Source organism: Canis lupus, chromosome 8, assembly GCF_011100685.1.
Source record: "Canis lupus familiaris isolate Mischka breed German Shepherd chromosome 8, alternate assembly UU_Cfam_GSD_1.0, whole genome shotgun sequence".
Taxonomy (NCBI): domain Eukaryota; kingdom Metazoa; phylum Chordata; class Mammalia; order Carnivora; family Canidae; genus Canis; species Canis lupus.
In genome coordinates this window covers 44,844,337-44,867,627 of record NC_049229.1, presented here as the reverse complement: position 1 = coordinate 44,867,627, position 23,291 = coordinate 44,844,337, and the positions used below count along the sequence as shown (strand labels likewise).

Genomic DNA, 23,291 nt, shown 5'->3' with positions numbered 1-23,291 from the left:
GAAGTAAAAGACCTGTACACCGAAAACTATTAAACACTGATTAAAGAAGCTGAAGTTGAACCACAAATAAATAGATATTTTATGCTCATGGGTTAAGACAATTAATATTGCTAAAATGTCTAGGGGCACCTAGGTGGTACAGTCAGTTAAGAGTCTATTGGTTTCAGCACAGGTCATGATTTCAAGGTCCCACGACAGAGCTCCGTGTTAGAGGTCTCTCTCTCCTCCCTCTGCCTCTGCCCCTCCTCCTCTCAAATAAATCTTTTTAAAAAGTGATTGCTAAAAATGTCCATACTACCCAAAGCAATTAGATTCAATGCAATCCCTATCAAAATTCCAATAGTCACTTTTCACAGAAATAGAAGAAACAATCCTAAAATTTGTATGGGACCACAAAAGAGCCAAAGCAATCTTGAAAAAGAAGGATAAAGCTGTAGGCATGATGCTCCCTGATTTCAAACTACATTACAAAGCTGAAGTAATTAAAACAATATGGTATTGGTTTAAAAACAGATCAGTGGAACAGAATAAAGAACCCAGAAATACACATACACCTATATGGTCAATTAACTTACAATAAAGGATCCAAAATATACAATGAGAAAGGACAATCTCCTTAGTAAATAGTTTTGGGAAAACTAGACAATCACGTGCAAAAGAATAAAACTGGACCATTAGCTTACACCACAGGAAAAGTAACTCAAAATGGATTAAAGACTTAGAAACCTAAGCCCTGAAACCCTAAAACTGCTAGAAGAAAACACAGGAAGTAAGTTCCTTGACATTAGTCCTGGCAAGGTATTTTGGGGGGTTGACACCTTTAAGCAAAAGAAACAGAAGCAAAATAAACAAGTGGAACTATACCAAACTAAAAAAGTTCTGCACAGCAAAGGAAACCGTCAGCAAAAACAAAAATAGGAGAAAATTTGCAAATCCTATCTATGATAAGGGCCTAATATCTAAAATAGAGAACACCTGGAACTGAATAGCAAATATCAACCAGATTAAAAAAATGGGTGGAGGATCTGAATTCACATTTTTCCAAAGACATAAAGATGGCCAACAGGTACAGGAAAAGGTGTTTAACATTACTACCAGGGAAATGCAAATAAAATCCACAATGAGATATCACCTCACACTTGTTAGAATGGCTATTATCAAAAAAAATTTTTTTAAATAAAAAAATAAAAAATAAAAAAAAGAATGGCTATTATCAAAAAGACAGGAAATAACAAGTATTGGCAAGGATGTAGAGAAAAGGGAACTTTTGTACAGTTGATGGGAATGCAAATTGGTACTATGGAAAACAGTACGGAGGTTCTTCATAAAGTAGGAAATAGAACTGACATATAATGCAGCAATTTTACTTCTGGATATTTATCCAAAGGAAACAAAATACTACCCTGAAGAAATATATGCAACCCTTCATTCGCTGCAGAATTATCTACAATGGCCAAGACACGGAAAAAATCTAAAGGTCCATCAATGGATGAATGGATAAAGAAATGGATAACGAAACAAATGAATGTTATTGAACCATAAAAGAGAAGGAAATCTTGCTATATGCCATAACATGGATTAATCTTGAGGGCAGTATGCTAAGTGAATTAAGTTAAACGGGGGGGGGGGGGAACCCCACATGATCTCCTGTATACATAAAATCTAAAAACAAAACTGAAACAACTGAGCTCATTGATACAGAGAACAGACTGGTGATTACCAGATTTGGGGGGGGGGGGGAGGTAAAAGACAAAATGGGTGGAGGTCAAAAGGCAAAAACTTCCAGCTGTAAAATAAATAAGTCATGGGGATATAATATAATGTACAGTTAGTAATACTTTGTTGTATATTTGGAAGTTGCTAAGAGAATACATCTTAAAAGATTTCATCATAAAAAATTATAACTATGTATGGTGACAGATGTTAACTAGACTTATTGTGAGCATTTCAAAATATATACAAATACCAAATTATGTTACACACCTGAAAATAACAATCCTACAGGTCAAGTATATCTCAGAAAAAAAAAAAAACACTGAAGAAGCACTTTTGGTATTGATGCACATATCGTAAGATAAGTTTAAGTAATTTTAAGATATAGCAAATGTTGGGGGAACAATATATAGAATACTGTAGGTGGGGGAATTTGAATCTGTAGGTTGTGGTGAAATTCAGAGTGGTTTCTTATGGGAGGTAGTGCAGGTGGAGAACTGGGAAGATGGTGGGCAGATATAAAAGGGCAACTTTTTACTACCCTTACAGTAGTGTGTGTGTGTGTGTGTGTGTGTGTGTTAATCTAACCATGCAAATTTATTCCCAAATTTAAAAAATTAAATGAAAACATGTTGTTATTGTTGTTTACAGACTTTTAATAGGGAAGGTCTTCATAAGCATGAAGAAAACTAGTAAATGTGGCTACTAAAAATGTTAAATTTTTATTTTCAAAAAACCCAATCATAAAATTAAATGACAATGTAAGGAGAAAATTTAATATATGACCAAATACTGATTTTGATACACAAAAGGGTTCTCAAAAATCACTTAGGGGATGCCTGGATGGCTCAGCGGATGAGCATCTGCCTTCGGCTCAGGGCTTGCTTGATCCCAAGGTCCTGGGATGGGGATCAAGTCCCTGCATCAGGCTCCTCACAGGTGGCCTGCTTCTCTTCCCTGTACCTATGTCTCTGCCTCTCTCTGTGTGTCTCTCATGAATAAATAAAATCTTTAAAAAACCACTTAGCATGACAACATGACTCACCGAAAAAGATAAAGGATATGGAAAGCAATTTTAAAAATGTTATTGTCTACTAAGCATATGAAAAGATATTTGAACTTATTAAGGAAACAAATTTTAAGAAGATATCATTTTGCACTATCACACTAAAATAAATCCTAATAACCAACATTGGTAAGAACAAAGGGAAACAGATCCTTTCATACTGGTAAAAATATAAATTGATATAGGGTTTTTTTGAGATGTAATTTGGCAACATCTAGGTGAATTTTAAATATGCATACTTTTTGACTTGGCAATTTCTTTTCTAGAATCATATGCTGCATACTCTCACAAGCAAGATTTTATATACACAAATATGCACCACAGCATTGTTTGTTCTTATTTTGATCTATACTTTTATTATGGACTGTATACACTTCTACAGTCAGTATTATTTTCATGATAAACATCTAATAGAGGTTTTTTACCTGGTAAGTGAAATGCTCAAGGAATATACTATACTGGGTAAAAAGCACTATGTAAGCACTGCTATTATTGATACTATTAAAGTTTCCACTACAACCTGAATTAAAGTCATTCAGTAATATATTCACGCTAAAAAATGTAGATGACCTACACCAACAACCTAACCAGGAAACAATAAGGTATTTTCACACATTCACAAAAAAAGAATAAAACCTCTCAGGCTAGTGACTGTTAACTTGAAGTATCTATCAGAGTCACTTATGGGCTTTTTCTATTGGTATTTTAGGAGTAGCAGTTTTTCAAAATATGCACATCCAGAATCTCTACAGGTACGGATTCGTTGGAATGAAGCAAACTAGAATCTTAGGCAACTAGAATCTTTAGATGGTGGGTTTGGGGTTCTTTTTTTAACCTAAAATCAAGAGTCAGTCTCAACTGACTGAGCTACCCAGGCTCCTCATAAATATGATTTTTAAAAAGATTCATAATTGTTGAATCTAAGCATATGGATGATCATACGTTACTCTTTCAACTTTCTTGTTCATATGAAAATTCTTCATACTAAGAAATTGAAAAAATTACTTTAAACTTATTCTTCAATAGCACATACTGCATATTTTAATATTACTATAGCATAAAGGACTGAAAAAAGATTTTTTGATAATACGATATAATTTTTTTAGATCAACTAAATTTATTCTCACTTTTTGAAAATCTTTAAATTGAGGATTTCCTTACTAAAATGCCCCAAAAGCCCTCTTTACTCCATTGCAAAGTTCACTTGGATTCTGTCTTAAAGGTCTATGACGCTTGTGGAAAGGATGTGCAACGGATACTCTGTGACGTATGTTGTGGCATAAATAAGATAGTGCAAATGATAATCGGTTTTTTGGGTTCTTCTTAACTATTTTTATATCTTTTCCTTTAATCATTCCAGATACTTATTCAGAGACAGTAATATTATGGGCATAAATGATATTGTGAGAAGTTAAAAAAATAATTCACTGAGAAAGACTTAATATGTTGGACATATTACAATAAAATACTCCCTAGCAGAGCAAATCACTACACCTCAGAACATATTTTCTTTTAATAAATAATCTTTTCTCCAGAACAAAGATTCATTTCCCTGGTGGGAAGATTATGGAAAACTCTGCTCCAACTCAAATAACAAATCTCATAAAGGTCCCCCCACCACAAGGCCTACTACAGTGCCCAGCATACAGTAAATGTTTTGAATGTAGAATGATCCTTTGCATAAAGCCTTCTAGGAAATATCTGCATCCTCCTTCCAATTCCTGCACACTGTATGACACATAAGGGATTAGTCATATTCTACCCTGTAATATGGTTGTATATTTGTCTCATGGCGTCTAATTTATAAATTAGGAAGAACAGCATTATACAGGAAGTTAAGATACTGCTGTGCATTTTACTTGAATGATGTCTAAAGTAAGTCATTTTCACCATTAGGATTATTTCATTTCATACAATTTTTCATACATGAAATATCTCAATTTTAAGACAGCACAACACCGGTTAATGGTCAATGCCAGATTCAAAAATCATTCAGAATACACTCCTCTTGTGTTCATCTCAAATGTATCGATCCCAGACCTAAAACCTTTCACTAACTTTTCTTATACAATTTGGTAAGTTGTTATAAACTAAAATTCCTTAAAAAAAAAAATAGAACCCCAGCATGGTAAAGGAAAGCATTAAGAAAACCATATTAATGATGATGATACTAAATGCAATTAAGTATTCCGGATTAGATCCTAAAACAGAAAGGAGACTCTAGTGGGAAAACTAGTGAAATACAAATAAAGTCAATACTTGGCTAACAGTACTGTACCAATGTTAATTTCTTCCTTTTAATAAATGCACCATGGTTATGTAACATTTTAGTATTAGAGGAAGCTGGGGGAAACTATACTATTTTTGTAACTTTTCTGTAAATCTAAAATTATTTCAAAATATAAAATTTTAAAGATAACTTTAGTGGTTAAATCTGTTTAGTTTATGTCTAGACAACACTCAGGGAGTATAGGAAAAGGAAAACACCCAGATACATAATTCAAGCTTCTCAAATCTGTGACTAATCTTCCTGTCTATTCTCAGCACAGTTGGCACTCAGGGTTCTACTTGGTTTGTACAAAGCTCTACAGAATAGGACTTTTTTTCCCCCTAAAAACCTCAAAAGGAAATGGCTTGCCTTTCCCTAGGTTTTTTCTTTCTTATCATAACATAAAGCAACAGAGACTAGCACCAGCAGTGCAAGTTAAAAAAGAAACAACCCCTCAGGTTCTAATGCTAAAAGAAGAAAAGAAAATTCTGAACCATTTTATAATCCTACCAAAGGAAGCATTTAACCAACTTTTTTAGGAAATAAGCAGAGCAATGAGATTCACTAGCTACTAATTTTACTAGGATCTGGTAAAATGCACCTATATATTAAAGAAGGCAACAGTCGGAAAATATGTGCTGTAATCTGCCCTTTTTCACACCATTAGTCAAGGTTATTCTTGTTGCTACTCCCAGGTGTCTCAGGTGTCCTAGCCCACAAAACAACTCTCTGCTCTCCCCAGTTATGCAGACACAGGAAAACTATTTGATTTACCTCAAATTAGATAACAGAGAGAAACAATTTCTTCTCAAAGACACATTTCTGCTTATTTATCAGTTGCCTGCCATGAAAATTACCTGAGTATAGAATATAGAAAAAAAGATTAGATAGAAAGATATTACATGATACACATTAGTGCCATAAACACCCTTAATCTGTACTAAGTTTGAGTTAAAAAGTACTTCCAGGGAGGGTAGCCGGGTGGCTCAGAGGTTTAGCGCCGCCTTCAGCCCAGGGCATGATCCTAGAGACCCGGGATCGAGTCCCACATCAGGCTCCCTGCATGGAGCCTGCTTCTCCCTCTGCCTGTGTCTCTGCCTCTCTCTCTCATAAACAAATAAAATCTTAAAAAAAAATAAAATAAAATAAAATAAAATAAACTACTTCCAGGGAAACTCTATTATCAAAAACAGAGTATTACTGAAATGGTTTTATTTACCGTTCCACTGAATAAGAAATTTACAACAATAACACCCCGTTTGGGGAAGTGTTGAGAGGAGGTGGGAAGTACCCTCAATGCTGTTGATGAAAATTTAAATTAGTACAGCCTTTTGAGAGGGCAACTTGTTTTGTTTTTTTACCATTTTCTTCTTTTCAAAATACTCTCTCTTTCCTTGGCTTCTGTAACCAGTTCTTCTCTTCATTTTCCTCTTGCCTTTCTTGTCTTCTTTGCTGATTCTTAGCAGCTGATTTTTAAGCGTGGAGTTCTCTGTCTGACCCATTTTCTTTTTAATGAATTACACTTTCTCCCCAGATCTTATCTACTTGTGGCTTGGAGTTATCCCCGGTAGGTGACAATTGTACAAAGGTCATAACTTCTGAGTAAATTTTACTCCAAATTCTCAACAATCTGACATCATCTCTTCAACTCAATCTTCACATGTATTCTCAAAATTGCCCAGCAACCTTACCATCCCTTGCTAGTCAGTTCACTTCCCCACTCTCCAAAAATTAGGGCAGCATTTCACCTTCTGGAAATCCTCCTCAAATCTTGAATATCCTCCTCACCTCCCCACTCATTCTCTACAGAATACACTCTGTACTCCAAGGAGACTATCGAAATAAAAATTTAAAAAGACCTCCCTCAACTTTCACCACCAATTGTTCATCCCCTCTTCCACCAGCATTCCTCCTTTCTGAGGATGATGCCTTACTACCTGTGCTCTCTGGACCACAAACCTCTCTTGCCTTCTCAGGAACCTTGCATTATTATCCACCATTCTCTCATTCTTGTTCTCTCTCAATATAACGAAAGATTCTCTCATTGTAAACTGAATGATTATCAAACACAAATAGGCATATCCCTTTAATCCATCAAGTCTACTTATAGGAATTTATACAAAAGACTAGTACAAAGATTTAACAGTGAGAATAATCACCCTAGTATTTTCTAAATAGCTGAAAATTACAACCTATAAAATAACAGAAGATTAGATACACTGTAATACATCTATACTATGACCTACTACAGAGCTATTAAAACTGTTAACTTTTTTCCCCACATGGAAACACAATTTATAGTCAAGCAAAAATAGGCAGCTTCAAAACAGTACAAATTTCAGGAGCCCATTTTTGTAAGAAAGAAACATAATACATATTTATAAGTTCCAAATAACACTCTGGTTACTAAAATGTTAAACAGACTGGGTGAACAGGATTACAAGTGGTTTTTATTTTCTTCTTTTTACTTCTCTATAATTTCAGATTTAGCACACACACACAAAAAAAAAAAAAAACCCACAAATACATACACATACACACACACACATATATAATTGAACAAAGACTCTATTGCACTGACAGAAAAATCTAAATACTGAGCAAAGAGAAGTACAGTATTGAGGAGTACAAAAACTGAAATGAGAGGATAAAATATGCAATTATCATTAATTTACTTTAAATTAAAACGTTATTTGAGACAAAATGCTTTTGATATTTAATAAACTTTTCGCATTTCTTTTGAGTTGTGATAAAACCTACCCCTGAATCATAAAAAAAATAAAAAATAAAAATAAAAATTGACACCTGGGTGGCTCACCAGTTGAGCATGTCTGCTTCGGCTCAGGGTGTAATCCTGGAGCACTGGAATCGAGTCCTGCATCAGGCTCCCTGCATGGAGCCTGCTTCTCCCTCTGCCTATGTCTCTGCCTCTCTCATGAATAAATAATATCTTTAAAAAAAACAAACAAACCTACCCTGATGTTGGGGGGGCAACTTTCACATAAAGCCAAGAAGTGAAATAAGGTCCTCGTCTACAGGAGACTAGATAAAGATGAACAAACTTTAATATAGTCCTATAAAGGAATACTGTCCATCAGTTAAAAGGAACAAGTTATTGATATATACAATATGGATAGTTCTCAAAAACATGCTGAAGAAAAAGGCTTACACAAAGAAAATGCTACATGACTCCATTTAAATGAAGTTCTAGAACAGGATAAACTAATATACAATGAGGAAAAAAATCAGAATTAAGGGTGAGAGAGTTGACTGGGAAGGGCAAGTAGGAAGTTCTGGGATGACATTAATGTTCAACAACATGATGGGTTTGCACTACACAGGTGCATGCATTTATCAAAATTCAAAACTTATTCAATGGTTCCCTAGGACTTGTGCCTATTAGAATTCTAGGTGATATGCATGCTGAAATGTCTAGGGGTGATCTCTATTGATGTCTGCAACTTACCCCACAAGCATCGATCCCCCTCCCCCCATTAAAAAGGTCTTAATAGAAGCATAGACAGAGAATGCCATGTAACTTTAAAAACTATAGAAGCATTATGGTGGGCATAATTCCCTCAACTTTTCTCTATATCCGAAAATCCTCATAACAAAATGTTGGAAAAATTTAACTCTCCTAGTTTTTCAGTTACCAAATGATTCAACAACTTGGGAGTAATCTCTCAAATAGCAGAAAACATTCCATCTTTCACTAGAAGACACTAGAAGATTTTTAGTAATCAGTTGACATTTTTGTAAGTTCACAAGCACTTCTACAAGTTGACAAATATGGCTGCTTTCTTGGAAACTTCATTTATATGCCATCTTTGCACAATGTATCCTTAATTTATTAAAGGTGACATTATAAAGAGATAAGAGCTATATCTATGTCATAGCCAATTACGGAAACAATTACATATACCTTGATACTAACTATTGAAAATAGTGGTATGAAAAGGCACAGGATATAGGTCAAAACAGCCAAATATTCATCAATTTTTTCCTAAAGGACTCAGAAAATAATAACCATGTTTAATTGCTAATTTATAATACAATAACTTTCCTAACTAAAAACTTCTTAGGGGGGATCCCTGGGTGGCGCAGCGGTTTGGCGCCTGCCTTTGGCCCAGGGCGCGATCCTGGAGACCCGGGATCGAATCCCACATCGGGCTCCCGGTGCATGGAGCCTGCTTGTGTCTCTGCCTCTCTCTCTCTATCATAAATAAAAAATAAAAAATAATTTAAAAAAAATAAAAAAATAAAATAAATAAAAACTTCTTAGGAAACATAACTATGAAAATTGTTTGTCTTCTAATCATAACAAAATCTTGTTTATATTGATCTTTAAAATATTTTTAAATCTTTGCAAAAGAAAATGACATGAGGGCCTCAGAGAAATCCTTACTAATAAAGGGTATATCATTCTATAGATGATAAAGATCAGCTACAGAAAATACAATAAAATAACCTACAAGAAAAAATTGAATACTTCATAAATTTGATATGGGTAAGTTATTTTCTGACTATAATCTTTCCATAGATTTTATATAGTACATATTACTATATATATGTATCGATGTTTATGAAGTTGCATATACAGAAAATCTATATATATATACACTACACTTTAGTGATTTAAGGACTTTTCAAGAGTCATTCTACATTTGATTTTTTAATAATTCTATATTTAATTTTTGTCTTGCACAGACACTGAACCTACCCCCAAGTAAGATGTAACTATACCATATAATACAGTCTACCACAGTAATTCCCTATCCCCAAATATTCTCTATCATTTACATTGAGAAGTCTAAGGAAGGTTCACATATATTGTAAAAAAATTCCTTCAACAAATATTTATCAAAGCTTTTATCAGCCAAGCATGAGAACAGACACTGGACATACAATGCCAAATAAATCACATGATCCCAGCCCTCAGAGAACCTACAAAATATTGGTAGGGGAGGGGTATTAGAGACAGCAAATAAGTAAACAAACAAATATCTAAGTATGTGTTTATGATTAGAACTATGAAAGAAAGTTACAAGATGGAATTGGGGAAAAGAGAGAGAACCCACTTATGGTTATCAGGATAGACCTCTCTGAGGAGAGGATATTTAAGCCCAGCTCTAATGACCAAGCACTAGCCAGCTTTGCAAACAGCAGAGGGAAGAGTATCCCTTCAGAAGTCATAGCACGTAAAAAGGCCCAAAAGGAAGAGAAGTTCAGTTGGTTGAAGTAACCAAAAGTCCAGTGATGTAACTATGGCACAAATTGAAGACAAAGGTAGAATTAGTTTCAGCGAGGCCTTAGTAAGAATGTTGGATTTCATTCTAAGTATAAAAGAAGATCATTGAAGGGTATTAAAAGGGGGGAAGGACTGGCAGCTCCGGTGGCGCAGCGGTTTAGTGCCGCCTGCAGCCCGAGGTGTGATCCTGGACCGGGATCAAGTCCCATGTCAGGCTCCCTGCATAGAGCCTGCTTCTCCCTCTGCCTGTGTCTCTGCCTCTCTCTCTCTCTCTGTGTCTCTATGAATAAATAAAATATTTTTTAAAAAGGGGGGGGAAGGACACAAACAGATGGACACCTTCTACTTTGTGGAGAAAGAGTTGTAAAGGGCAAGAATAGAAGCTAAAGTAGTAATACAGACAAAAGAGAAAAAAAAACAGTGTGAACTAGGAAGTGGAAAGGTCTGAGATATTCTGACAGTAGAATTGGTAAGATTTGCTCATAAGGCAAGGGGGAGGGAGACAGTACAAGCAACTATATACAGGATGGTGCCATTAAGGTGACAAAGAGTAAAACAAGTTTGGTCATGGTGGTATGGGGAAGGTTTAGCAGGGAATCAGGAACAATGTAGATATAGTATCTTTTTTTTTTTTTTATTGGAGTTCAATTTGCCAACATATAGCATAATACCCAGTGCTCATCCCGCCAAGTGCTCCCCTCAGTGCCCATCACCCAGTCACCCCAACCCCCCCACCCACCTCCCTTTCCACCACCCCTTGTTCGTTTCCCAGAGTTAGGTGTCTCTCAGACATGGTATCTCTGAGATGCTTGTGGGACAGCCAAGAGGATATGATGATTAGGCAGCTAGACTTAGGTTAGGGGATGGGATTTAGGGGCATATCAGTCAAGTTCCTTAAACTGACCTGGATGTCTATAAAATACAAACAATAGAGCCACCATCCAGATATTCTGCATCAGAATGACCATGTGCACATGCACATTTTTAACAATTCAAGTGATTCTGACTTCAAATGGAGTCTGAGAACCACTTATGTAAATAGATTTTAATGTTATATAGTTCATCACCTAGGGGAAAGAACTCTGAAAAAAGCAATAAGCAATAAGAAAATGGTTTGACTAATAAATTGACAGTTATCTAATCTACTCCAGTCATACTGCATTATAGAGGAAACACTGTTCTAATTAGCCATTCTTTCTAATGACATTTACTGAAGACCATTCTGAAGGTGAATAATTTTTAACTTCATAAATATTTGCTTACAAAATATACACGAAATACTCACAAATGAGTAAATCAAGGTTCAGAAAGGTAGTCCTGCCCAAAGAACTTGTAATCAAGAAGAGCCAAAATTCACAAATCAAAAATAACACCAATTCCAATCTGCTTTCCACAACACAAATATACCACAAACCTCATGACTACAAAGCTTACCATCTGTCACATGTCATGTGCAAAAATGATTACAGTTGACCCTTGAACAACACAGGCTTGAAGTACACAGGTCCACTAACAGGCAGATTTTTCTTGATAATACAGCACAGAACGATAAATGTATTTATTCTCTCTTATGTTTTTCTTTTTTTTTTTAAGATGTATTTATTTATTTATTTATGATAGACACAGAGAGAGAGAGAGAGAGAGAGAGGCAGACACACAGGAGGAGGGAGAAGCAGACTCCATGCTGGGAGCCCGACGTGGGACTCGATCCTGGGACTCCAGGATCGCGCCCTGGGCCAAAGGCAGGCACCAAACCACTGAGACACCCAGGGATCCCTATTCTCTCTTATGATTTTAACACTCTTTTCTCTAGCTCACTTGATGATAACACAGTATACAATACATATTTAAAATGTGTATTACTTGACTGTTTATGTACAGTCAACAGTAGCCTTGTTAGTAGCCAAGTTTTGGGGGGGGAGTCAAAAGTTGCAGGTGGAATTTTCAATTGAGTGAAGGTTGGTGCCCCTAACTGCCATGTTGTTCAAGGGTCAACTGTATAGCAAGAAAAAAATGGGGTGAGTGCCCTACGAGAAACAGAAGGGACAGTGAAAGTAAGAAGGAAAAAATTACTTCACTACTCAAATGTTTTATAATTGCAGAAACTATAAATTCTACCTTTCAAAGTATTCACAAAAGCTACTAATAGCAAAAGCATTTTATTCCTATAGAAAAAGCGCCAAGACTCTACCTAACATACTACCTCTTCACAGGCTGTGTGTCTTTAATTTAAGAACAAACACTACCTATACAGTGGCTACCGGCAATTTCTCTGCCGAAGGTCACAAAACAAGTCATACGTACGGCTGACCTCAGGTGTCCTCAGTAAAATGAGAACACAGCATTTGGAATAAAGAACCTATACACTTCATAGTCACTATCCTTGACAGTTATTATGGGAAGAACATACAAGTAATAATCTATAGGGGCACCTGGGTGGCTCAGCGGTTGAGCATCTACCTTCAACTCATGTCTTGATCCCAGGATCCAGGATCAAGTCCCACATCGGGCTCCTTGTAGGGAGCCTACTTCTCCCTCTGCCTGTGTCTCTGCCTCTCACAATCTGTATCTCTCATGAATAAATAAATAAAATCTTCTAAAAAATAATAATAATCTATAACTGTCAGAGATTTTATTTTTTACATGGAATGTTGGATTTTGCCTCAAGTGTATGCTTCCAACTCTCTGCCTCAATAGTGTACTAGAAGTAGTAATGTTTCTGAAAATGTTGACAAATCAGGGGCGCCTGGGTGGCTTAGTTGGTTAAGCATCTGCCTTCAGCTCAGGTCATGATCCTGGCATCCTGGGATCAAGTCCCATGTAGCTCCCTGCTCAGCAAGAAGTCTGCTTCTCCCTCTGCCACTCCTCGCCCCTGCTCGTGCTCTCTTAGACGAATAAAATCTTTTAAAAATAAATGAAAATGGGGATCCCTGGGTGGCGCAGCGGTTCAGCGCCTGCCTTTGGCCCAGGGCGTGATCCTGGAGACCTGGGATCGAGTCCCACGTCGGGCTCCCGGTGCGTGGAGCCTGCTTCTCCCTCTGCCTGTGTCTCTGCCTCTCTGTGTGTGTGTGTGTGTGTGTGTGTGTGTGTGAGACTATCGTAGATTTAAAAAAAATAAAATAATAAATGAAAATGTTGACAGATCATCTTTGCTGACTGCCCCTAGACTAGAATCAGTCCTGACTATAAATTCAGGGTCACTCTGTACTTACCTTTTCCTAACAGTTCTAATGCTTATAAATTGTTCCTTACCCCCAAGCTACAGTGGCAAAGTTTTGCCTTTGAAGGCAAAACCTGTGTCTTACACATTTCCAATCAGTCAGTATCTGAGTAGTTACTATGTGCCTGGAACTGATCTAGGTCTTTGCGACAACAGAGCAGTGAACCAAATAAAGTCTCCGCCCTCCTCAGAGCTAATACTCCAATGAGACAGAGATACTAATATATATACATATATATATATATATATATATATATACACACACACACACACACACACACACACACAATTATAGTGATAAGGGATTTAAAAAAAGGAGTGAAGAAGAGCTAGAAAATATTGTAGGAGCTGGAGGGTTGCTATGTTACATAGGGTTATCAGGGAGAGCCTCATATAAAACTAAAATCTGAGTAAATGGAGCAAGTCACATAGATACCTGGGGGTGGAGGGTTGCTGGGGGGTGCGGGCAGCAAGTGCCAAAGCCCTGAGGCAGAAACATTAGCTACTATGTGGGAAAGATTCTAAGACAAGGAAGGGGGCATAATAGACACACATGGCAGGGGAGGCTCTGAAAGCAGAAGAGTGCCGTGATCTGACTTGTTTTAATTTATTTTAAAGATTTATTTATTTATTTATTTATGATAGACAGAGAGAGAGAGAGAGAAAGAGAGAGAGGCAGAGACACAGGCAGAGGGAGAAGCAGGCTCCACACTGGGAGCCCGATGCGGGATTCGATCCCAGGACTCCAGGATGGCACCCTGGGCCAAAGGCAGGCGCTAAACCGCTGAGCCACCCAGGGGATCCCTGATCTGACTTGTTTTAAAGAATCACTCAGACTTTGCTAAGAGAAATAGAGAATAAAGAAGTGAATCTATAGATAGAGAATAAAGAAGTGAATCTCATTAAAATCCTGCAATAATCCAGGGAAGCCATAATGGTGGGTTGAAACAAACGAGTGATAATGATTAGCTAGATTTTAGTTAGGTTTTGAAAAGAGAAACCACAAGATTTGATGAACTGGATGTGAAAGGAGAGGAAGATGAATCAAGGAGATATTTTAAAGGATTAGGAAGAGCAGACTTGGCATTAACTGAGACAAGAAAAGTCAGAGAGGCAATTTTCCTAGAATCTAGCAAATCGTCCAGTACATAGTAGACCCTCAAATATTTGTGAATTAAATTTAACTGAATGAACTCCCAAAATGAAACAGTAAACTCGATGTATTGCTTTCTATTTGCTCTAATTTCCCTTAGTAATGTTTGCTAATTACACAAGGACTTAGCCAGTAACACAGTTCACGTGCTTGCAAGGAAACCTTACACCACCACACAGCGAGTAATCCTGACATATCAAGTACTAGTTGCGCTTTTAAATTTACAATCCTCCTAGATTTAAGAGAAATCTGCTATGAAAGCTCTGGGACAGCCTGAGGATTCTTACACCCGAAGTAATTAACCTGTTCCTTAATGATGTCATGTTCCTGGAAGGTAGAGCAGTGCAAACAGAACCACCTAAGCCAGAACTAATTGAAAACTTTAACACTTCATGATAAATTTTCAGAATGGGACAAGACTGAACAAGTCCCCAAAAAAAAAAAAAAAAAAAAAAAAAAGTCATCAGTCATCAGCATTTTCTTAAATGTCTTTTTTTTTTTTTTTTTTTTTTTACCTCCAGCAAGAAGTCCCTTCCAAACAAGTTTAATGAAAAACTAAAATCTGCTTGAGAATGTGAAATTTCGCACATCTTCCCCCAAGCTGGCACTTTTCCTGCCAATCGGTGAAAAGGAGCTGCACACGGGAAAGCACTGGGCATCCTCACGTTGGCACTTGTTAGGCGTACTCCCAGACTTTCTAATCCAGCCCCCTTACTATATAGCTCCATGAAGAACCACCAAGGTAACAGAAACAAATTAGAAGGAATTCTCCTAAAATAAAAAAAGTGATCATCCTTTCCTCCCTTGCGGTTACTTAAAAAACTTAATTGAAGCTTAAAAAAATAAAAAAAATAATTAACCGACGTCTAAGTATCCTCTTTCTTCCACATCCCCGAATGCCCCACCCTAACCTAATGTGTCAAAAAAAAAAAAAAATGTGCGTACAACTTCCACTGAAAATACAGCGTAAAAACGTAGATCATTCGGAGAAGCGGATCGTGCTGGATTCAGCAACAGGCAGGACTTCCTTTTTTCCTATCAGTACACGGCCTTGAACCAATCCAAACAAATCTGAAATGCCAGCCAGATTCCCCGTATCACCACCCCCCCCCCCCGGCCCCCCAAGCTGGCCTGCAAACACAGCAGCCACTGCCCGCACAGCCCAGCAGAAAAGAACCAGCGGGAAGAAAACAAACAAACAAACAAACAAACAAACAAACAAACAAGAAAACAAACCCCAGTGCGTTTTCGAGGCAGGAGGGTTAGGAGGCAGGATTCGCACCCGCACCCCCGCCCCCGCCCCCGCCAGTCCTCCCGAGGCCCGGCCGAGCCGAGCATGCACGCCCCCCGGGCCCCGGGGCCCCGCACGCGGCGGAGGGCAGGCGAGGTGCGAGGTGCGGGGGGCGGGGGGGCAGGGCAGGGCTGCCCGGGCGCCGCCGGGGACGGGGCGCAGGAGGAGCGCGGCGGGCCTCGGGAGCGGCAGGAGTGCGCGGCGCCTGCCACAACCTGGAGGGCCGGGAGCCGCGCTGGGCTCCGCTCCCCGCTCCCCGCTCCCCGCTCCCCGCTCCCCGGCCGGACGGGCTGGAGGGGCTGGAGGGGCTGCGGGTTCAAGACCCCCCCCCGCCACCACCGCCCCGTAACAGGGTGGGGCCCGCGGGGGCGCCAGGTAGGTGGGGGCTGCTGCGGGCCGTCACCCTCCCGAGGGGAGCGTGGGCAGGGAGCGTGGGAGCGGGTGGGCGGCGGGCCCCGCGGGGGGGGGGGAGGGGAGGGGAGGCAGCGAGGGCGCGTGCGCGACCCCGGCCCGGACCCCGCAGGCTCGAGCGGCCGCCGGACTCCGGAGCCCCGCGCGGCGCTCCCCGGCCCGCGCCCTCCCCGCCCCCACACTCACCATGTAGAGGGTGAAGGGCAGGCCGAGCAGAAAGAGCCACAGGTAGAGGTGCAGCGCGTTGACGAAGGTGGCCTGGTGCGGGTCGTAGTACCAGCCCCCGCTGAGCGCGGCCCACACCCCCTGCCGGAGGATCTGCAGCGTCTGCGACCCCATCCCCACCCGCCGCCGCCGCCGCCGCCGCCGCGCCCGCCGCCGTCCCCGGCCCCGGCCCCGGCCCCGGCCCCGGCCCCGCCCCGGCCCCAGCTCGGCCTCGCGGAGCGGGAGCCCGCAGCTGCCCCGTCTATCCCCCTCCGGAGCTCCGGCGGTCGCTAGGGCTGCTGCAGGAGGAGGAGGAGGAGGAGGAGGAGGAGACCGAGGAGGCGGCGAGCGGCGGGGCGGAGGACAGCGGAGGAGAGGAGGAGACCAGCCTCCACAGCGCCGCCGCCATCTTGTCTCCTAACACCGGGCGCCGGAGCCAGGGCCCCGCGGCCCGCCGCCGCCGCCGCCGCCGCCGCCGCGACCCCCGCCGGACACCAGCCCGGGGCCCGGAGGACAGGGAAGCCGCGCGCCCGCGACCGAGCCGGGGCAGGCCGCGCCCCCTCCAGCCCCTCCTCCCCAGCCCCTCCCCTCCCCTCCCCTCCCCCTCCCCCCGCGGGTGCGCGCAGCGCCTCGGCCCCCGCGAGCGCCTCCTGCCGGCGCCCTGGAGAAGCGCGCGCGGACCGCACGGGGCGGCGGGAGGGGGGAGGGGGAGGGGAGGGGGAGGGGAGGGGGCGGGGACGCTCCTTTCTGAGTCGAGTAAACCAGCCTGCCGCGTGCCCTGACCGGCCCCCAACCCCGGGACAGCTCGAACCCTGTCCTGAGAACCTTGATCCGCATCCTCCCTGGCTGACCCCTGATCTTTTGTGAACCTTGATCAGCACATCCTCCCTGGCTGACCTCCCTGGCTGACCTCTGACCTTTTGTGAAACTTGATCCGCATCCTCCCTGGCTGACCTCCCTGGCTGACCCCTGACCTTTTGTGAACCTTGATCAGCATCCTCCCTGGCCGACCTTGATCAGCAGCCTCACTGGCTGACCCCTGACCTTTTGTGGGGTTTCACAAAACACCTGGGGAGGGCGAGCCTAATATCTGCGATGCTTCTGGAAGGCCCGGGAGAATCCGACACAGCCGGTGACTAACGAAAAGTGACAAGTGTGCCCAATCTGACGGAGAACAAGAACCGTATTGGCTTGGGCCTTGGAGGGAGGGTGAGAAACCTAGCATCGCCAGAATCGCCAGGATCGGAGGGATGTACTGCTCCCAAAGACAGGTAAATGAATGCCAACTTCGAGACATGTAACAGGATGGGGTAGACCGGTTTAGCATTTTACACGGTGATTTTATATCTTAAGGCGCTGTCATGTAGCTGTCTTTATGAATGGGCCAATCTAAACAGCCTCGAAAGATTAACTGTGACTCCACCCCAAGTCACAGTTAGTGTCTCGCGGTTCTCTTTTTAATATTGCTGTAAAGACTGGGAATCGTTGCTGGCTCTTTGTCATGTTTATAAGGCATGTCTGATCTCATCGAATGAAATTCCTTTTTTTCTCCTTTTGAAGTTTGAGTTTATTATGTCAATAAAAGTATTCTATCTTCCTGGATGAAAGCTGCTATTAATTAATGGAAAGAAGAAAAAAAAAAAGCTATAAAGCCAAAAGAAATTGGTGCTATTTTAAAAAGGGTATTGGAAAACCATGCAGTGCCTCCCAGTGCCATCCCACTTTACAACGCAAACGTTTTCAGACCCTTTTCATTTGACCCATGCACCACTCAGGTAAGGGCAGCATAGAGGCTTTTATCTTATGGCTGAGGAAACCGAAGTGCAGAGGAAGTAAGTGATTGCACACGTTCTCGTAAGTAATAGTGGCTGAGAAGACCTCTGAAACCAACAGTCATTCTAACTGCACTGACTGGAGTTAGTTAATTTCTTAGCATCCTCCCTACCTTACCCATTCAGACAAGAATTTGAACTGATCAACGCGCTGCTCGGCAGCTTTTGGTTACCAGTGCCAGTTTAAACGTTATGACCAGTTGTTCTCAAGGTGTAGTACCAGGAGCAATTGCGTCAACATCACCTGAGAACTTTGTTAGAAATGCAAATTCTCAGGCACCACTCCAGTGCAACTCCAGATGTGGGACCTAGCGATCTGTTTTAACAAGCCCTTCAGAAGATTCCAATGTTCCTTTTTTTTTTTTTTTTTAAGGTTATTTATTCACAAGAGACACTGAGAGAGGCAGACATAGAGGGAGAAGCAGGCTCCCTGTGGGGAACCTGATGCAGGACTCCATCCTAGGCCCCAGGATCATGACCTGAGCTGAAAGCAAATGCTCAACCACTGATCTACCCAGGTGCCCCTCCAATGTACCTTAAAGGTTGAAAATACCATTGTAGAAAACTATCCCCGGCCTTGATTAGTTTATTTCCTTATAACCACAAAGCCATCAGATTCCAAGTACCTTCAAATTGTGAGACACGAATAAACACTGGCCAAAATATACTTAAATATGTGAGTATGTCTAGGGTCCCTGGATGTCTCAGTGGGTAAAGCCTCTGCCTTCAGCTAGGGTCATGATCCCAGGGTCCCGGGTCCTGGATGAGTTCCACATGGGGCTCCCTGCTCAGCAGGGAATCTGCTTCTTCCTCTGCCCTCCTCCTCTGCTCCAATGTGCCTGTGCATGTGCTCTCTCTCTCATAAAAAGTAAATAAAAATCTTAAAAAAAAAAAAAAATATATATATATATATATATATATATATGAGTATGTCTGAAAGCACGATCAAGTTTAAATAATGTAACTTTAAATTTAAAATAGTGGCCTTGGGCAGCTGGGTGGCTCAGCGGTTTAACGCCGCCTTCAGCCCAGGATGTGATCCTGGAGTCCTGGGATCGAGTCCCGTGTCAGGCTCCCTGCATGGAGCCTGCTTCTCCCTCTGCCTGTGTCTCTGCCTCTGTGTGTATGTGTGTATCTCTCATGAATAAATAAACAAAATCTTTAAAAAAAAAACAACTTAAAAAAATAAAATAGTGGCCTTGAGGCTTGGTCTTAAACACAAGGTATTGTCAAGGATTCATTTGTTCCACCTAGAAGAGACAGGAAAGCTCTCTGAGCAGGTTTTGGAAGTGATCCCCAAGCTCTTCCACCCAAACAAAGATGTAAACAAGGATAAAATTCCAATACCACATCAGTTTCCACACCAGCAAATATCTGCTTTAGTTTAATGTAAAAGGATTAACTGTAATAAGGGTGAGGTAGACTGGAAGAAGTGGAGACCAGATCTAGATACCTCATGGAATCGGAGGCAGACCCAGCTGGCATGATGAGCAAGCAGCCAGAAGACAGTATCTGGAGGGTGTGGAATGGGTAGTAGCCAGGAAGGCAGCCAACACGAGGCTGGTTCAACACAGAGAATGCAAATGTTATAAGCCAGTGGGCAGCTGGAACACAACCTTGGGAAGTCCAGGAGCAGACAAAAATGAGGAAATCATGGCAAACATTAAGAAAATATGTTGCTTGTAGCAAAGCCTCCGCTTCAGTGCTGTCTTCCAGGTCTGGATTCCTCTCCCTATGGAACTGATGGAAGAATTCAGGTCCTTGAGATAATGTGCTGGGTAAGTTTGCAGGGCAAGGTCTTGGGCTCAGGGCTAAATCACAAGTATCCAAAGGGCAGATCTGATAGACAGAGGGAGACTTAGAAACAAAGCAGGAATTTAATGCCTAGAACTGAGACCCAATTTCACATTGATCACAGTTGCCTTGTTTTGAGGTTCCATAGAGTTAATACAGAACTCTAATTTCCTTCTAATATGGCTGGGACTGATCCAGGAGCCTAGAGATGTGAGTCCAGTGATACCAACCACTGAGTAAAAGGGGGTGAACAGAATAAGCAGGCCCCGAAGGTAGAAAAAGCAGCTATGGACTACGTTTTTTCGGCTCTGGATTGGTAAGTGCATTTTAGAAAAATGCTAATTAAGTTAGCACTTGAAAGAATTCAGCAAAATGGATGACCTTTTTGAAAGACTGACTCAGTCTTTGGACTGGGGACCAAAGGGGAGAACCCTACAATGCTTTTTATCTGTAGCTTTCGAAATGTTTATGAATGCTGCCACAATAAGATTTCTATTTAATAGACAGAAAGCCAAGGCACTGAGAGGTTAAATGGTTTGCCCAAAGATAATATACCTTAAAATAGAAGAACAGGACAAAAACTAAGGAATCTAATTTGCTAAGTGTTAGTCCTCTGAGCCCTGCATAAAAGCTATTAATAATGTTACACTTAGCATGTCAAAGTTAGCAGCAATGACATACTACGAAACCACCGCCTGACATTTGCTCATCTTTCAGCTAATTCTATTAAGATTATACTTCCTCACTACTTCATGGGCCCCTTGAGGACTGGGAATGCTCTAACAGCAGGTATTCCCCTCCTGCCTTAAAGGAACAAAGCTGAGTGTGCAAAGCCACCTTAAAAAAAAAAAAAAAAAAAAAAAGATTTTATTTATTTGATAGAGAAGAGAGAGAATGAGCAGGGCGAGGGGCAGAGGGAAAGGGAGAAGCAGACTCCCTACTGAGCAGGCAGCCAACCACAGTGCTTGATCCTGGGACTCCAGGATGGTCACCTGAGCCAAAGGTAGACGCTTATCTGACTGAGCTACCCAGGCACCCTTGTGCAAAGCTTTCTAATAACCCCCACCCAAGCCCACCTTGAAGAAGAGGTGAACAAACTGGCAGTTCTGGTCAGTTTATACGGCAATAATTATGTACTTTGGACATTACAGCCCACGTCCTGCCAACAACCTAAATGCAGCAGTTATCCTTGTTTTCTCCCTCAACCCAAACCAGCCCTTTTTATTTATTTCTCTTAGTGAAACCACTATTTTCCAACTAGCTCAGACTTGAAACCTAATATACCTTCCCCCACGGTCTAGTTTCCTGCAGTCTCTCCTGCATAATCCTTCCTTCGCAAAGCCGATCAACCATCCTGGTGAATACCCTCATCAACTCATACCAAATAGCCTCTATTGCCTCCAGTCTCTCTTCAAAAATCATTCTACATTCCACCAACAAATTAATCCCCCTAATCCACTTTTTCTGTATCCCTCCTCTTCTCAGAAGCTTTCAATTCTTTTCATGTGCCTACAGTACCCAGGGCATACTCCTTAGCCAGGCATTCAAGGTCCCCAACAAGGGAATCATACTGTCTTCTCTAACATAACTCCCACTACTCCCAAGCATAAGCCATTTTACTGGCAAATATCAGCATACCTATTTAATTTTATTTACCAGGCCATCCATTTATTTATTTCTGCCTCTGTGCTCCTACTGACACATTTGCCTTACCTAGAAAAACTTACTCCTCCATCTGCCTACTAAAATCCACTATGACTACTTCAAATCCGTTCATCTATTTTTTGAATAGCCTAAAGCACTCATATGTTCCATTCATTTAGCACTAAAATGGGTGCTATTTTGTATCCCTCCAACCAAACTGTACATTCCTTGAGGGCAAGGCACTTCTCAGCCTGTCCCATAATGCCTAGCAGAAAGCCGTTAAAGTCCATTGACATTCCGTCCATATAAGTTGAAAAAATAAACCACTACAGAAAGCAATGACTTTTTTTTTTAAATGTATTTATTCATGAGAGACAGAGAGAGAGAGAGAGAGAGAAGCAGAGACACAGGCAAAGGGAGAAGCAGCCTCCATGCAGGGAGCCCGATGCAGGACTCAATCCGGGGACTCCAGGATCATGCCCTGGGCTGAAGGCGGCGCTAAACTGCTGAGCCACCCAGGGATCCCCCACCCCCACCCACCCCCGCGCCTTTTTTTTTAATACAATGACTTTTTCATTAAAGATCTTGTCTATTTTAGGTTTCATTTGGTAATTCTTCAACATTCAAAAACATTATTGCCATCTCAGAAGGAGTCTGGAATAAAGATGAGGATAATTTGGAAGAGAAGGGAAGAGCCCTTGAATCCTTCCTTGGTTCTCTTTATAGTTATTTGCTATATACCACTTTTTATCACATCAGGAAAGTAAATGTCAAAGCAGGGGAGGGGAACTTCCCAAATCCTCCATTATATAATTATAAAATATAATGAATGTGTAGCTAAATAAGTAAAGTAGCTCATCCTTCTGGGAAATCTCAACTCAATCTACTGGGTTTTTTAAAACTTTTTTTAAAAGTTTTTTTTACTCATTTATTTAAGTAATCTCCATTGCCACCATGGGGCTTGACCTCACCACTCTGAGATCAAGAGTCATGATCTGACTGAGCAAGCCAGGTGCCCCTCTATTGGGATTTTTAAATGCCGATTCCATATGAGGAGTACTTTAGAAAATGTTTTGATTGACAGTAACTAGTTCCTTAATTCTTGCTATGGTTTTGTGTCATCTTGAGGGTATCTTCTGTTATATCTCAAAATCCCAATTCACTTTTCTTTTCTTTTTTTTAAGATTTTATTTATTTATTCATGAGAGACACAGAGAGAGAGAGACAGAGGCAAAGACACAACACAGGCGGAGGGAGAAGCAGGCTACATGCAAGGAGCCTGACGTGGGACTCGATCCCGGGTCTCCAGGATCATGCCCTGGGCTGAAGGCTGAGCCACCAGAGCTCCCCCCCCAATTCACTTTTCTTAAGCTCACATACAACACTCTTGAGGCAGGGCAGTGAAAGGAAAGGGGAAGTGTGTAAGATATTGTAAAACTCCTCAAA

At 41.3% G+C, this 23,291-nt stretch overlaps 1 protein-coding gene and 1 long non-coding RNA gene across 16 annotated transcripts in view; one reads left to right on the top strand and one right to left on the bottom strand.

Moving 5' to 3' along the window:
- PCNX1 (pecanex 1) overlaps positions 1-16,725 on the bottom strand; it is a 163,730-nt gene extending 147,005 nt beyond the window's left edge. For 11 of the 12 annotated variants that reach the window (XM_038545108.1, XM_038545114.1, XM_038545110.1 and 8 more), the window contains exon 1: positions 16,558-16,725. In XM_038545108.1, the coding sequence (XP_038401036.1) occupies positions 16,558-16,710 (153 nt within the window). In that variant the 5' untranslated portion in view covers positions 16,711-16,725. Of the gene's footprint in view, positions 1-5,822; positions 5,877-16,557 lie in introns of those variants that run through there. The other variant, XM_038545115.1, reaches the window with a different exon arrangement.
- A 557-nt stretch (positions 16,726-17,282) lies between these two features.
- The window catches only part of LOC100684379, a 39,651-nt gene continuing 33,642 nt past the window's right edge, over positions 17,283-23,291 (top strand). For 3 of the 4 annotated variants that reach the window (XR_005363497.1, XR_005363496.1, XR_005363494.1), the window contains exons 1-3: positions 17,283-17,846; positions 20,124-20,185; positions 20,400-20,517. This is a non-coding gene — a long non-coding RNA (uncharacterized LOC100684379). The remainder of the gene's footprint in view (positions 17,847-20,123; positions 20,186-20,399; positions 20,518-23,291) is intronic. The other variant, XR_005363495.1, reaches the window with a different exon arrangement.